Here is a 17,884-nt window from a genome sequence, read left to right as displayed (position 1 = left end):
GTGTCTGTCATAGAAGGCCCAGGATTCAAACCTTGTTATATAAGCTTGGGAATGGTACTTAACTGATTAGAATCTCAAGTTCATCACTGGTAGAGAGAGGATGATAACATAATTTTACAGAGTTTCTTTCAAGATCAAATGTGGTAGTGGGTGTAAAGGGCTTGGCACTCAATAAATACATGTTCCTATCTTCAACCCCTGATTGATCCTCCTCACATTTTATCCCCATTCCCCACTCCAATGAATGGATTTGTGGTTTTACTCTCTGTACCCCAGATCACTCAGGAGTGATACCTCTAAACTTGTAGGATTGTTGGGCATTGATTTACTTCTTGTCTGTTTCTCCCTCTAGCCCAGTAGTACCTGACCTGGTTGCATACTTAAATAACCTGCAGAGCTCTTTAAAAATTCCACTGCCTGATCCAATCAAGTCTGAGTCTCTGGTCTGGTACACAACTGTGATTTTTAAAGTGATTCTAGTGTACAAGCCTAGACTATAGACCCCTTGAGAGCAGGGATGCATCAGTGAAGTCCCACTGCCCCCATGGAGCTGGCACCCAGTGGACGTTCAGTGAATGCCTGTCGAGTGAATGAATGAGTGAATGAATGAGTGAATACATGTATGACAGCCAGTTATCCAGGCCTTCTGAACATATATTTGATAAACTTTAACCCACTTAATTATGAAAATGTGACATTTTAACATATTCTTAATACATTTATATTTATACATTGGTAATCAATACCTAAGTGGGTAAAGATGCACTTTAAATTTTCTTAAAATCTAGATATTGCTTCAGGCAACTTTCTATCTACATATTTTTATGTTTAGTGTTTTTTTTTGTTTTTTCTTTCATGCCTTTGGGTCCGAAAGTCATATGGGCAAGGTAGTTTTAACCTATAAATCTCTTAAAGGATGCCTAAATACCTAGAGCTGAAATTAGCAGTCTACTTGACACTATTAAATTTCTTACTATGGAACTATTATATATAATCCTATCCCTTCTTGCATTTGTTTGGTTGCCTTCCTCTTGGAGTGTATATGCAGATTTATATTTAACCTTCCTGTGTTCTTTGTTTTTAGTGACCCATCAAAAATTGTGTTAGTTGTAAAAATATACACAGTACCTTGAGGAAAAAAAGGGACTAATGGCATTAGAAGCAGTAACTCTAGCAACTTGCTGAAATGAACTTTTCCCCATAATGGCTGGTAGTGCTTTATTTTCCGAATGCTAAATGGAAGCTAATATATAATAAAAGGTTTCTTTTCATATAGTAAATAGTGTCGGAACATCATGACTGATAAAATCAAGTTTCTCATCTAAATGTGAAAGATTTATAAGTTTATTTCAGTAGGATTCGATTTTAGGATGGCCTCTAGACACTAAGCTGGGTAAGGAAAGAAGATTCCTATCTTCTCTGATAAAGAGAATCATGACTTCATTACCTCAGTTCTGGCCTAGAAATTGAAATGTTATCAGCTTAATAAAAAGAAAGCAAATACATTACGAGATTGTCACTGTTGGGGGAATCTCACTGGTGGAAATGCACAGGCTGGATATTTTATTTAAATAAAAATGGTGGATTCTGGAACTATATTTAATTTCTCTACAGTGTTATTTTCTTGTAGGTAATCAGTTCTGATGCGGGGTCGACGGTTTCCTTCTGGATGATAGACACTGGGCAGAAAATCAAACAGTTTACTGGTTGCCATGGCAACGCAGAAATCAGCACAATGGCCCTCGATGCAAATGAGACACGGCTTTTGACTGGCAGCACAGATGGGACTGTAAAGGTGCGAACACAGTGACGCTTTTCTATCCAGATATGAGGGGGCTAAAATATTGTGTGAGGAGACACAGCTTTGGCTATATTTGTGTTGGTATTTTTGGCCTTTCAAGAAGAGAGATGAGAAGATAAGAAGAGCTAAATAACCCAAACCATCTAATAACAAAGCTGTTAGGAAAATAAACCTCTGAGGAAAAATGAATAAATGGTTTTTCTGAATAAATTATTTAGAATCAAAACACAACTTGGCTTACTTATTTCAGAAAGTCATAGAGGACCACTCGGGGGAATAAGAAGCCTGAATAATTTTCATGTGCTTCAGCTAATGTCTCTAGTTTTCATTTTTCTTTCTGTTTTTTTTTTTTTTTTGGTATACAAAATGAGAAATCAGGGCAAGTAAGTAAACTTTAAAAATTGCATAGATGCAAATTTTTTGGAAAATGAATATTTAGAAGTTACCCATTTTGTAATCTGCATTTTTATGTGAAGGTAATAAGACAGTAAAGAAGGAAAGTAGGAAGAACAATCATAATTTTATTTATTATCCATCCTAAACTAACACTATTTCATCCTCTCAGCTTTTAAATTTTGTAACTATTATTAATTTCTTCTGGGAGGAAAGTGGTATTTTACTTTGCAAAGGTGATCAAAATTTCAGGCAAAACTAGATACTTAAAATCTGAAATCATGCTTACCAGTGAATCTTCTCTGTTCTTCTCAGCTTCAAGAGAGATGACAGTGTTGGATGAGAGATGACTTGTGACAGTCTGAGGCAACAGAAGGCAGTTTCTTGAATAAGCTTTGAATGGTTCTCAAATTTCTGTCCTAACTGGGGTCAGAAGGCTGTTAATTAGATGTACCTTCTGTGTTAGGTTGTAAGATGCATTCAGGTAGGCTGCATGGGAGGGTAGTGGAAAGCTACCTAGATATGTAGGTAGAACATTATGGAAGTTGGGGGCAAGTATTCCGGGAGATTCCAGGCTGCAAAGGTCAGTGTGAAGCATGTTGCAGTGAGAATCTCTAGAAATCAGCAGAACGTGGCCTCTGGGAAGGGTAATGGCATGAGGTATGGACTGGGAGAATGTGTTTAAGTAAAGTAATCTAGTTCATGGGAGAACTGGTAAAATGTGGGAAGGTAATGGGATAATCCCAATCCTAATAAGTCAAGGTAGAATAAAACAAGAATAACTGGAACTGGAGTATTAGACAGTGGCTTAGGCAAAAGGAACAAGTGAGAATCCCACTTACCAGTCCTTGGATACAAGGCTGAAGTGAAAAATGAAGGGAATGGATTAGATTATTTTTATCCCTATCTTGGGAATAACTGGTCATAGAGTCTAGCGTAGGGCAGACTTGTAGATGGTTACAAAAATGGTCCCAGCTAAGGGTCACAGCTTGATAGGATCTGGAGACAGTCAGGTCTTTACAATACTTTTTTGTGGGTATTATTTTAGGTGGACTTGGTAAGAGCCATATTTAGAGGAGAAAAAAGTGATGTGGGTGAAGAGCATGTATACCCCTCAGTGTCTCAGCTCAAGCCTTGACATGTTAGAAGTTAATGTGAATTTAGTATTACAGTCACAGCTTTTGAAGGTACATTTATCTTTATCACAATAGCACAACAGAATTCTGAACTTTGACAATTTCAGTGTAGGTATGTTGGATGCATAAATCAAGGTTGAGCTGCGCTGGCCATATTCTATGAAGAAACAAGAATGAATGATATTTTCCAATCTCATTTATAATTTAGAATCTAAAACCCAGTACCTATGCAATCAAAGATTTAAAAGTATTGCCCTATTTATCACAGTTTTGAAGTGTCTGTTTTTAAATTAATTCTTTTGAATAATGTATGCACACAATAAGATTTTAAACATAAAAGGGATATACAGTGAAGAGAAAGTCTCTTTCTTACCCCTGTTCCCAGCTCCTCCCTTGTGGCTACCAGTGGTACTAGTTTCTTGCACATCTTTCTAGACCATGAGCACCATTTTTTTCTCAGTGGCAGAGTCCACTGTCCATGCTGCTCTGCATTTTCCTGTATTGGACATTGATTCATATGAATGCAAACAACAGCAATAATGATGTTAGTTAAATTTTATCACATGGTTACTATGAGCCAGGCACTGTGCTAAGCACTTTACACACACACACCTCTACATGGTTGGTACTATTATTATACCAGAGGAGGAAACTGAAGCCCAAGGAGATAAAGCAACTTGCTTTAAGTTTCCATAGCTGGTCGACTCTGGGCAAAGCTTGGACACTTGGAGGTGACTCATTCTTCTTAATAGTTACATTATATGCTACTGTAGATATTCCATATTCTGATGTTCAGTCTCTTGTTAGTGAGCAATTAAGTTGATTTAAATCTTTAGCTTTTGTAAACAAAGCATCCAGAATATCCTTCAAAATATGTCATTTCATACATATGAGTGTCTCTGTGTGATGATTTTCTAGAAGTTGAATTTTTGAGGCAAAGTGTATATGTGTTTTAATCTTGATAGAAGGTGCCAACTTGCTCTTTGATGATGAACAATAATATTTCATAGCAGGGCTTAGTTTTAGCTGCTGGTGACCTAATGACCTTCTCTCTTAAAGTATACCCATCAGGTCTACGTCCTCAGCCACTGCCTGAGGAGGTAAACTGGAATTGCTTGTGCTTCTGTGGGCTTGGGTCTGGCACGCACTGTCAACAGGAGGTTTTATTGGCAGAAGATAGGAAACCTAGGACATGATGACTGTATTTCAGGCTCTGTATTAGATGTTTAAAATTCCAAGCATGCCTGAAGAGTAAAGGCCCTGTGTCATAAATGAGGAAACTAAAATTTAGAAAGACACTTTGAGAAAGAACCAGGATTTTGACAGACTCCAAAATGTGGCTTTTCATGATTTTGTATTGTCTCCCCCTAAAAAATATACACTTATTTATAGCCTTTGAATCAACAATATTAGAATAGACTGATAAGGTTACAAAATGAGTAATAAATATAATAGCTAAATTCAAATGGTGAGAGGATTTTCTTTAATTATTATGTATCTCAAGTGAATCAACCCTAGTCCAGGATATAAACAAAACCGTGTAAAATAATCCTATTACACTCTGTTAATGTACTCATTGAAGAAGACGTTCTCTTTTCTTGTCTCAAAGCTGATTTTACTATTTCTCTTGAAGGTCTGGGACCTCAATGGCTATCGTCACCACACACTAAATGTTGGGCAAGAGGGAGCTGTGGATATTTCACACATCCTGGTTCTTAAGAAGAAAATCCTGGTTACAGGCTGGGACAGGTATGATGTGCTTCATGCAAAACTGTAGGAAGGTAAAAGGAGAAAGTTTTATTTAAATCAAAATCTAAAGGAAAAAAGAACATAGAAATCCTGACTGATTCTGCGTCTTTAACTCGCTGGTGACCTAGGTGAGTGAAATTCTATTTGGAATTGACTGAATGCTTGTGAATAAAATATTCTATGATCACGTAGTTTGAGTGGCTTTGAGAAGTGTTTCATTGCTTTCTCCTGGCTTTGGGAATCTTCTTCTTTAACCATTCCAGATAGAAACATAATACCACTTCCTGGGGATTAAATCCAAAAGTTTCCCAAATTTTATAGTCAATAAATTCTTAATGTATAAATTGCATTCCTTCAACTGTAAAAGGAACTCATTCCTTCTTCTCTTGTTACTTAGTTTAAATGACAGCACAAGAGGGGAACAGCCTGCTGAAATCTATGTTAGCACCTCCTTCATATCAGTGCAGAGAAGGGCCTTTCACAGCCCACTTACTGTTCTCAAGGAGCAATTTTTCCATTCATTATAAGGAAAATTACTTTTCTTTCCTCTTTTCCTGGGAGAACTAAGGGATCATAAATGGCCTTTTCTATGGCATTGTATAAGCACTAGGAAAATTAAAGTGTGATGTGTTTTGAAAATATATTGTCCATAAATTCGACAGTTCACAAAATATTGCTCTAATAGGTAATTTACACAAGATTATTCACTATAGAAATATGATCTTAATGGTTTGAAGTAGGACTAAATCAGATTTTATACCTAGAAAACCAGCAGTATTTATTTGGGGATTTTTATCAGTCATAGGGAAGGCTTTTGCCTAATGTAAATGTAAACACAGACTAGAAAATATAGTGACCCACACACACAGCTTAGTTTTCAGGGGTGGTTTGACTATAAGTAAAGAAAGTATAGTTCATTCATTATAGTACTTAATAGGATGTATATTCTATGTGCTATTAAGAACTAATTTAATCATCCCCACCTTTGAAAGACACAGCTTCTTCACATCCCTGGGAGCAATCATGATCCGTCAATGACTCATAACCACTCCAGCAGACTACGGCCTAATGATCTCTATAATTAGCCTATGGCAATGAATAAGTGAAGTTCTCTAATACCATGGCAGGGGAGATGTGTAATATACAGCTGAGCCACTTTAAATTTTGAACGTAACAGAAAAGAACTTTAAAACTTAATCAATGTTAGTCAAAACTATGGAGACACACCATTTTCTTAGTTAATTTTTTATACATCCATGGCTAGAAATGGCATCAAATGTGAGTTTTTTTAATTGGTTACAGGGGGACATTTTTAAAGATTAGATATACAGAGTCATTCAAAAGTGGTTTAAAAGAACACCCAATGATTTGATCTGTATTGGTGTGTTTTGCTGAAAGCCTTACTTTCGGTTTCAAGGTTAGTAGGATTCGCTGGCAAAATAACCGTTCTACACTCAAACAAGAATTTAGAGAGAGTTTATTGAATTAACAGAGATTACAGTATACTAATTAAGAAAAGAATAGTATAACTAACTAAGAAAGAATGGTAAAGACAGGTTTACACATCACCGAATTGGGGAAGCAGCTACATCCAGATCCAAGCAGCGCTGGGAAGTCCCTTGAACAGCAATCTGGAGTCCCGTTTGGGAAGGTCCCAGGCGGTGCGTCCACTCCATTGCTGAGACTTCAGTTTGCCACTCAAAGGACCCCAGCTTTTAGCACCAGGCCACAGGCTGATAACGATCAGCCTACGTGGAAGTTTGCAGCTCTGGTTGTTGTCATAAATGCCTTGGTCTTAACTCTTAAGTCTGAGAATGTCCTTGAGCCCCGGGGGCTGGCCAGACCCTCAAGGTGCAAGAAGTCCCATGACTTACCCCCTGTTTTATCTAATGGTTTACAATGTATGCTGGTGCCACCCCTGCTGGCCTGGGTGTAGCTCAGCAGTTTGGCATGCAGCCAGCTTTAGCGTCATTGTCTGGTCAGAGAGAGGCCTAGTGCCACCTCTGAAGCCTGAACACAACTACTTTACTAGCTTCCCCAACATGGTGGGTGGTCACTTTCTATAATCTTGGGGAGGAATTTTTGGGAGGATTGAAATGAGTGGAGGAAAACTTACCACTCCTCTCATTTTCCTCCATCTTTTCCATCTTCCACAAGGTTGTCAGGACTTGGATCCCTGTGGTTGGAATTGAAAGTTGAATGAATGCATTCTCAATTATACTGTTTTACTTTCATGTTGATGAATTTAAAAATTATATTTCCTAAGTAGAAGGTCTTACGTTAGGATGGATTTTGCAGGATCTTTGCAGGGTCTTTTTTTAACCAAGAGGCATTTAGCAAAAGAGGCAAGAGAACAGGTCGGGTTTTTGGTTCTGGCTTGGGGAGGATGGTCCATTAAGCCAACTCCGTAATAGTTTAGTGATTTGAGAAGAAATAACTGGAAGATTGACCGTCAGCTTATTAAGCTTTCTTTAAAACCCAGAGGAGGCTGTTAAGTTATACTGTAACTTTAACTTTAGGCTCTATTTAAATAAAGAAATTGATCTGATAATTCTGCCCAAGATGGAATAGAAATTATATTTATTGAGTTAGGTGCATAAATATGCCATCCAATTTATTTTATTCATAGTGCTTTGTAGCATTACCCACTTTACGTACACTATCTAACTTAATCCTTAGCTTCCTCTCGGAAGGTAGGCAATAATTTTTAGATATCTCAAATCTCTATCTTCAGCTCTTCTCTCTCCAAGCTCACTTATCCGTTTGCTTCCTGGATGCGTCTGACTGCAATCCCCAATTCTACATATTCTAAAGTGAATGTATTATTCATTCCCTTTCCCCAAATCTGCTTCTTCTCTTAGATTCGGAACTTCAGTTAATTGCTAGACACCCTGTTCATCCACCTTGGTTTTCCCTTCTCACTCAACTTCACAACCAAGTAGTCTCTAAGCCTTATCTATTTTATATTCTAAATATTTTTTTCAAATCTGTTCCTATTACTACTAAACTGTATAATTCAGAGCATCATTTCTACATACATGAATGTCACAGCCTTCTTATTTGTCCTTTCCTCTAGTAATGCTTCCCTTTTACCTCTTAAGTAGACTTGCTCATTTTAATGAATTCTACAGTGATTTCTTTCTACAATGCAATCTATGTCACTTCCCTGTTTAAAGCTTTTTAAAGTGTCTACAAGAAAACCCACGAAACGCCCTCTGGCCTGGACTTTTCTGAGCTTCATACTCACCCATTCTTGTGTACATTCCAAACTTAAATAACAACCTGCTGTCAGACTCTTTCCATACAAACTGTACTGTTTCTCAACCCCATGCTTTTATTCTCTCCCCTTACCTAGAACTCTCTCCAATATTCTTCATGTGGCTAATGTTTATTCCTATTTCAAGTCTCATTCATATATCTTCTCCATCAGAACCTTTCTCTTTACGCCCAGGGTGGAAATATGCCCCCTTTTGTCTTTGTGTTATTTAGTTTCCTGTACTTTATTTAACCTAAGAATATATATACTGAGCATTTAATAAGCATATATATATACATATGCTATATATATATAGTTTCTGGGGCTCATTAGATGCTCAATGATATTTGTTGAATGGCTTAATTAATGTTTATTGAATAGACAGGGAATCTGAGGATTAGAGAGATTGATTACCCAGTAATTACACTCTGAATTAGAGGAAAGCAGACTAGCTATTCAAATCTATTCTCTCATTACAGTAAGCCAGAAAGCTAAGTATTACCAATTCTCTTTCACAAAGCGGGAGGCAAGGCTTGAAGAGGTTGGGTAGCCTGGCCAAGGCTAGCAGGCAGCCGAGTTAGAATTCTAGGCCAAGGTCCATGCTCTTTCCACCATTCCTGAGTTACAGACGGAGTCATTAAATCTTGGGAGATCAATTATATTCTTTTAAATAAATAATATGAATGAGTAGGTTGGTCATGTCAAAGCTAATGAATCAGTTTTGTGCACTTGAAGAAACACATAAAAACCCACACATTTATCAACTTAACAATACCTTAGAATTTTAGCTTACCATGATTTTTCCCCTTTCCTTTCCACAAATATCTTTAAACTGCACCTAGATGGAAAACATGGAGTTAGGAACAATGATGGACTGAAAGTGAAGAAGCAGGATTCCTTCCTTCAAGGGCATCACATTCTAGTTGGGGAGTTGAAGCATACAAGGCAAGATATGGAAAATGTCGCTGTGAAATGGGCCTAAGCAAAGCCTGAATCAGAGAGCCCATGCTGGTTATTTAGAAATATGACCTTTCATATCTAGAGAATATTTCCATCAGAAAAAAGAAGCCCCAAATTCAGAACTTCTAGAAATACGTTTCTTATCACCTTAAGCAAAATATGCTTAGAGACAAAGTTGTGAATTGACATAGGGTCAGTTAAAAAATACCTGGTTAAATACCTAGCCGTATTTATGTTGGTAAAACTAAGTGAATAGATGATCAATTACCTTTGCATTTGTTAAAAGTAGTCATTTAATATGTATAGTTCTGGTGAAATCAAATAAATAATCATAATTGTTTAAGATTTGATCTTATTTTTATCTTAATTTTATGCCCTCAAATTCCATGATTCTGTATTTGCAACTCTCTGTAGAAATAAACTCAAGCTCTTTGTTTTCCCCACTTTATTTCTCTTCTTTTAGTTAAAGGAGAAACCTCTCTTTATGAAGGTTTTATCTCTAAAATATCTAGACTTATACAAATAAAAAGAGAATCTTTCATATAATTACAAATAATTCTGAAAATATGATTGATAGTAGCGTCCTTTAAAAAGTAAATGGTCAGTAAATAGCTGTTGATATAATTTTATCTCTAAAAGTATTTTTAAGGGAAATGAGATTAGGGATTTGAAGTTCCTCAACAATAAAACTTATGTATCACAAGATATTAAATTCTTAATAATTGCCTTGCTAGGGAACTATACATAATCTTATATATGACTCAGTCAGTTTCTATTATTAGGATAAAAATCAGAATGAAAATTTCCGAAGTTGTGACTTATTCTGAATAATATTGTTGGAGGCTAGGAGGGGGCGAGTATGTTTGAAATTCACAAGTAACCCTCAAAACTAATTTTGTGACAGTTTCAGTATCCAAAATTGGACTCCGCAAATTTTAGGAAAAAGAATAAAAATGAACTGATTTATTTTGACCTCATTCTCTATCTTTGAGATAATCCTTTTGGCCTAAAAAGCAATGGATTGAACACAGATACGTTCTTATGATCATTGGACTAACAAAACGTGAACAATTAATCTCCGAGGGAACAAATAGTTGACTGTGTTCTTTTGTTCTCACCATGACAATTTCTACATGATAAGTTTTGGTAAAAGTTATTTTCCTATCTCATTCATCCTAAAAGAGATTGTTTTTTAAAACATTCAAAAAAATTTTGCCCTGGACAGGTAAACCAATTTTGCTTTCACAGAGTTGGTCATCATATCTAAATTCTGAATTAGAGATAAGGTTGGCATCACAAGAAGACACAAAGACTCGGTAGCAGTACTCCCAGGATTTCAAATGTGAGGTGTGGAATGGAGTTAGTAAACTCCTTCGATGTCAGAAAGAACAAATCTCTCAGACTCCTAAAATGGCCTAAAAATGGGCTCATTCTGCACTTCAATTTTACTTTTGGCAAAAGTACAAACTTAAAAAAAATAGTTATCTTGGAAATGTACAAAGTAAGAAATACAGTGTGGATTCTGAAGGTATTTTAAGGATAACTCATTTCAAATAAAAGTTTTAGGTTAGGTTTCAAGGGAAAGGTGGCAGCTAATTAGTTTCTCACCATTTTGACACACAAGGTCAAATATCAGAAGGGCTTTTTATACCATCTTATGAAAGGGATTTTGTGCCTTTGGGTGGTACTCCCTAAATATACCTAGTTAATATGGATAGCTTGGCAAAGAAGACATCTGACATTGTATTTTGTCTGAGAGATAATAGAAGAGGTATGGACTGATCACTTCTCTCTCACTCCCACCCTCACATTCTCCATTCCCAAAAGGTTACCTCTTCAACCAAACTTACCAATAGGTAGAGAGAAAATTAAAAATATATGCATATAAAGCTATTATGAGATTAATGACAATTTCAGAACTGCAAATTACCTTATTTATATTATCTTTTCTTGCTAAGCCTTATATTAATACTAAGGTAACATTAAATTATTGATTTAAAAATAAAATAATTCATATATTGATTCAGCAAGTTTTTATGAAATGCCTATTATTTTCTAGGTACTATTCTAGGCACTACTGACGCTGAGGGGAAGAAACAAAGTCTTTGCTCTCCTAGAGCCTATTTATGGTAGGAGAGACAGAAAAGAAACAGACAAATAGGTAAAGACCCCAATATCACATAATGATAATGTAATAAAGAAAAATGATATAGATGAAGAATGAGAAACCCAAGGAAGAGTCTTTAGCTTGGGTGGTCAGGGAAGGCTTACCCAATGAGGTAACATCTGAGCAGAGAATTTTTCCTTCCTTCATTTGAAAAATATTTATTGAATACTTAATATGTGTAGGTCACTATGATTGCCACTGAGGGTTGTAGAATAAGACACGATCCCTGGTTTCTGAGAGCTTACAATCTAGCAGAGGAGCAGAGACTATATAATATTAATTAAATGTTGTAAGTAAACTGCAAATGATGTAAGAGGTCAGAAGAGGGAAATATTTCTTTCAACACTAGTTATTAAGAAAGACTACAGAACAAGATAGACTTAACAAATGGGTGTGTAGACAGGTAGATGTGGGTCTGTGTGTGAAAGGAAATCTATGGAGGAATCGAAGAACCCATCATGAATAAAAACAAAGCAGCTAGGGGACTTCCCTGGTGGTCCAGTGGTAAAGCATCCGTCTTACAATGCAGGGGATGCGGGTTATCCCTGATCAGGGAACTAAGATCCCACATGCTGCGGGTCAACCAAGCCTGCACGCCTCAACTACTGAGCTCACGCACCTCAACTAGAGAGCCCGCCGTGCCACAAACTACAGACCCCACAAGCTCTGGAACCCGCATGCCACAACTACAGAGCCCATGTGCCCTGGAGCCTGTGCACCACAACTAGAGAAAACCCACACACCACAGCTAGAGAGAAGTCCGCGCACCACAGCGAAGAGCCTGCGCACCACAGCGAAAGATCCCCATGCCTCAACGAAGATCCTGCGTGCCACAACTAAGACCTGACGCAGCCAAAAATAAATTAAATAAATAAATAAATAATAAATAAATTTAAAAAAAAAGGCAGCTAGAAATGCAAAGCAGACTTAGAGAGCAGTAAGAGTATTGCTTGGCTTGAACCTGAGATGTGCTTCAGAAACAGCCTCTGAATACTCCTAACAGCTCAAAACATCTCCTACAAGCAAGAAAGTTATTTGAAAACTTGCATTCTATCTATAAAATCCAGGTGAATTTTACATTCTATTTCATGAATTCATGTATCTTTATTTTTTTTAATTTTAAAAAATTTTTTTAACGTCTTTATTGGCGTATAATTGCTTTACAATGGTGTGTTAGTTTCTGCTTTATAACAAAGTGAATCAGTTATACATATATATATGTTCCCATATCTCTTCCCTCTTGCATCTCCCTCCCTCCCACCCTCCCTATCCCACCCCTCCAGGCGGTCACAAAGCACCGAGCCGATATCCCTGTGCCATGCGGCTGCTTCCCACTAGCTATCTACCTTACGTTTGTTAGTGTATATATGTCCATGACTCTCTCTCGCCCTGTCACAACTCACCCTTCCCCCTCCCCATATCCTCAAGTCCGTTCTCCAGTAGGTCTGTGTCTTTATTCCTGTCTTACCCCTAGGTTCTTCATGACATTTTTTTTTCTTAAATTCCATATATATGTGTTGGCATACGGTATTTGTCTCTCTCTTTCTGACTTACTTCACTCTGTATGACAGACTCTAGGTCTATCCACCTCATTACAAATAGCTCAATTTCGTTTCTTTTTATGGCTGAGTAATATTCCATTGTATATATGTGCCACATCTTCTTTATCCATTCATCCGATGATGGGCACTTAGGTTGTTTCCATCTCCGGGCTATTGTAAATAGATCTGCAATGAACATTTTGGTACATGACTTTTTGAATTTTGATTTTCTCAGGGTATATGCCCAGTAGTGGGATGTATCTTTATTTTTAATATAAAAATATTTTCCCTAAAACCCTTTGAGTAAAATGAACACTTAGGAAGTCATGCCATATTTACCCTGTGGCTTCTAGTAGCCCTCTCACATTTTACTTTGAAAACCAAGGATAGAAGGATAAAGGGAAAAACTCTAAAAATGTTGATTGGATCCAAATATTATTAGATCTTGAATAACAGGCCCCCAGACATTTGAATTTTGTCATGTAGGAAATGGAAAAAACTAAGAAATGGTTTTTAACAGGGCCTTAGCCTTACCTTTTGATCATGCTGTTTCCCCACTCTGCCTAGAGCGACTTCCTCTTCCAAATCTTACCCATCCGTTATGGTCCAGCTCAAAAATAACCCCTTCACTCAGCCTTCTGTGATTTCTACACCTGGATTTCCATGGCAGTTGGTCAGTACTTCCTTGGCACTTAGCACATTTCACTTTGCATTTTAATCATTTTATATTCATGGCTCTGTCCCCTGCAGCACCATGAACAGGGACTTCCAAGGAGAAAAGAAATGCTTGTAGAATGAATGTATATTAAGAGCTCCTGAATGGAATGATTAATCTGGTTGCAGGATGAAGAATGTACAGAGATGTGTAGCCTAGAAACAGTGAAATGGGTTAAGAGGCTATTAAAAATTTTCCACCATGAGCTAGTGAGTGCTGAGCTAGGAAGCTGTCATTGGTTATTTAAAATAAAAAGGAAGGAATGAATATGTAACATATCACAGAGGAAGAATCTGAGTATTTTATTTGACTAGAGAAGAGAAAGGCATGCAGGAAGGTGGAATTCTGGTCTATTAACCAATTTTGGGAATTTAGGGAGTCCTCCTGTGGAGCGAAGATGAAACATTTGGATTTTTGATGTGTTGATGATGGAAACTATAATGGAACTGTCAGGTGTCAAGTGGGAGTGACTCAACACTGGAAAAAGTTCTAAATGTAGATAAATTTAAGAGCCATTTGTACAGAAGTGAGATTGGAAATTACGATGGTGTACAAAATCTCTGAACAAGCCCTTTTGAGCAGTGAGAGGAGAGTGGAGGAATGACAGTGAGTAATGTCCATATTAACAAGAGAAATAGAGAAAAGGGAGGTGAAGTAGAGTACAAGGAATGAAAGGTTGGGGAGGCAGGAAGAGAAGCAGGGTGTTTGGAAACAGAAGAGTTTCCAGGAACAAACTCACATCCATCAGAGGGTGAGGAGTTAGTTACACTGGCAGGGCAGTTGGGAGACCTTTAGCGTGGGTGGAATAGAAAGCAAGATTTCAGAAAGGTGAAGAGAGAACGTGGGTGGACATCAAGCCTGGGGTTACAAATGCTCCTTTGAAATGTGTGTGGCTCTAGAAGGAGGGAGAGGCTTACCAGAGGCTGGGAGCCAGAGTTACAATCAGGAGGAAACATGGTGGCCCCATATTTTGATGCCCCCCCAATTTAACTTTAGGCTCCTCCCTTCCCTACCAGGCACAAGACATTTCATTCTCTGTCTTTTCTGGTCTGTCCTCAAATTCACCAGAAGTGCCCCAGAATACTGACCTTTTCAAAACTACTGTTTCTGTTGAAAACATATCTGTCCTCCATCCCATTTCTTTGAAGTGGCATTTTCAAGTGTTCCACAAATATAGTTCCTCAAGATGCTGTATGAAAAAGGACCCACAGACTCTACCCTTTTTTATTGTTACTGTCAAAACCCTTTTGGTGGTTCCATGTTGGAGAAATTTTGTTTTAGGGTCTTGATTGTGGATAATTAATCTGATAGATGCATGCATGGTTGGTTTAATGATTATGAAAGGAAGATTAACCTTCTGATATTAAATATTTATAATTTGCCAGAGAATTCAGGAGAGAATCCAAAAGCAAGTTCAGTGTGGGGATTCAGCCTTATGGATGACAAGTAGGGATAAAATTTTGGGCAGCAGCATCTTTTAGACCTCTCAAATCACACCATCCAAGTGCATGATGGCTACTCAATATCTATATCACTTTTATATCCACAGCGAAGTGCTATATCCTTTTTTACTAGGGCTATTACTCTGTTTTACTCTAAGTAAAAACTTCAATCAGTTTTTCATCCAGCCTGAAGAATGGAAGGGAGGAGTACAACACCGTAATGATATCGTACGCACTGCATTTTTACCTCCACAAATTCTTGTTACAGGTTACTTGAACCTTCACGTGACCATCAGTTGTGAAAATTGTATTTTTTTGCCTCACTCACTTTGAAAAAGCCTTTTCTCAACTGCAAAATGAAAAGATTTCTTAAAGAAGCAGACCTTGCCCTTAGAGATACTCTTGGTCCTTATTTCTAGGGCTGGGTGATAATGGTTATGACCGTCAGCTCCTGAGCTTGGCTACCTGGCTTCAGATAACGGTTCCACCACTTGCCACTACCTCATATGGAGAAAGTTATTTAAACTCTAAATTATAATTTTTTCTGATTAATAATAATATATCAGTATCTTGGTTTATAGTGAAGATTGCACAAGATAATCTGTGTAAGGATTTAACCCAGTGCTCACAATAAGCTCATCAGTAAATACAAGTTTTATTTTCATTGTCCTTTTTTGAGGAGCAGCATTAGGGCTGTTGGGTACAAATCACACTTCCGTGGTACTCAGATATTTTGTAATGGGAACACATTAACCCTGTGGCACAATTTAGTCTAAATAACATTGGTTAAAGACTGGTCTCATGAAACGTCTATAAATCCAAGCTCTTGAAAGGATCTACAGGCATACTTTGACATGATATATTAAAGGATCAGAAATTGCTGAATCATTTCCAGCCAAAGAAATAAATTTATAGAGACAGATTGCACCATGAAATTATCAAGTCTGTATTTTGACAGACTAATTTTTTTTTATAGAACCAGAAATGTCATCAATTAAGAAGAATGAAAAATTACAGGAAAAGAGCTTGGATATCTACGAAGTGTTACAATACAAGGTTTCCTGCTCTATCTACATTTACAGTTTCATTGTTTTCAGAACTTGCCTGATTATCTTCTGGGGGGCCAACTCTGCAGTTGAATTTGCTATGTAGCTGCTGGAAGTCTACTCCCATGGACAGGTAATCCGTGGAAACCCATCATCCTCGGGCAGTTTACAGAGTTCAGCATGTATTACTCTCTTCTCTCTCCAAATCCCAAGAAAGACACCATCAGTACAGCCCACTCAGCTCTGGTCTTCTGCTCTCCACTTGATGTTGGCATTCTGCTCACTAGGGAGCTTTCCTCACTGGGCTGCTGAGAGCAGTGGTCTGGGCATGCACTGCTCCTCCCGAGACAGGCTTGGTCAGACTTAGCCTCGCTATTTGGGCTTTTCTATGTTTTCTGTAATGAGCAGTAGGGAAGGACTTTGTGTAGGGAAACTTTTAATATTGGAGAAAGCAGCATTCAATAAAGGACATAAAAGAGAAGGAACTGAAAGAACACACACACATCAACTATACTTCAATTAAAAAAAAGAACACACACACACACACGCACATGCACACACACACACACACACACACATACACACACGAAGACTGTAGGAAACAGAAACCAAGAAGGACTTAATTTGTTTGCCCTCAATAATAAACAAATATGACAAAAATTATTAACACTTTTTCAGTATTTGTAATATGCTAAGCACTAAGTGCTTTTCATTCTTCACAGCAGCCCTATGAAAAAAATAAAATTACTAACCAAGGTTTATAGGTGAGGAACTTGTGGCATCAGGTAAAGTTAAATAACTTGCCCAAGGTTACACAGCTAGTAGGTGGTAGAACCGGGACTCAGACTCAAGCTGTTTAGTTACAAAGCTTTTATTCTGAATGCTTTATTACTATAAAATGAAAAAGATATAACAATAATTTCTGTCACACTTACTGAACAGATACTTCATGAAGTTTCTAAGTTCTAAAGTTTAATAAAAACACTAGTAATTACTATTTGTTCATGTCTCCAAATACGCAGTGAGAACTTACGAAGCGCCAGATTCCGTGTAAGTTATTTCGATAATGATTTCTTCTAATTGCTGTTGCTCATATTTTCTATCTAACTTTCAGGCAAGTTCTGTTCTCTGTCTTGGCTCATATAGGGAGCTATGATGGAGAAACTGTCCTGTGGAACAGTAGCACAGAAAATGCTCACTATATCCTTCACCCTGATTATCAGCGGCTGCTAAAATCCAAATCGGGTGAGCCTAAGTTTGCAACTAAAATAATGTGGCTGGGTTCAGCCACAGTAAGCCTGGTTGTTTGTTCATGGACCTGCTGCAGCTTGCTCCTAAATTATAGATGATTGGCTATCAGCACAAGGGATTAGTGATGTCGTCTCGTCAACGTGACTAAAAAGAACCTTGAGATTTACTTGGCTTAGCAAATTCTCCGTGGCTGCCGTTCCTTCTCTTTATGCTATATCAGCGTTTCTGAATTACTGACAGCAGGGAGCAGACCTCTCATTTTTATCTAGTTTATTTTTTGCCAATAAACCTCGCCAAATTGCCTTTGGCTGAACCTTGGGCGCTCCTTGGTAGGAAGATGGGAACTCGTGTTCACTTGATAGGCGGCTCAGGCTCAATCTAGAGCTTGTATTAAATATTATACCACCTGGAAATCTTAAATTATTTC

General features: G+C 37.5%; 1 protein-coding gene across 1 annotated transcript in view; it reads left to right on the top strand.

Moving 5' to 3' along the window:
* Nucleotides 1-17,884, top strand: part of WDR49 (WD repeat domain 49) — a gene marked incomplete at its 3' end in the record, with an annotated part of 135,429 nt that overhangs the window by 79,914 nt on the left and 37,631 nt on the right. Inside the window, 5 exon segments of the mRNA XM_082655286.1 lie at nt 1,631-1,795; nt 4,964-5,079; nt 15,294-15,317; nt 15,319-15,428; nt 17,353-17,451. Coding sequence (XP_082511412.1) covers nt 1,631-1,795; nt 4,964-5,079; nt 15,294-15,317; nt 15,319-15,428; nt 17,353-17,451 — 514 coding nt within the window.

Source organism: Grampus griseus, assembly GCF_964374135.1.
Source record: "Grampus griseus genome assembly, chromosome: 5".
Lineage (NCBI taxonomy): Eukaryota > Metazoa > Chordata > Mammalia > Artiodactyla > Delphinidae > Grampus > Grampus griseus.
Note: the sequence above shows the minus strand (reverse complement) of the source record. Positions and strands in the feature narration are given on the sequence as shown.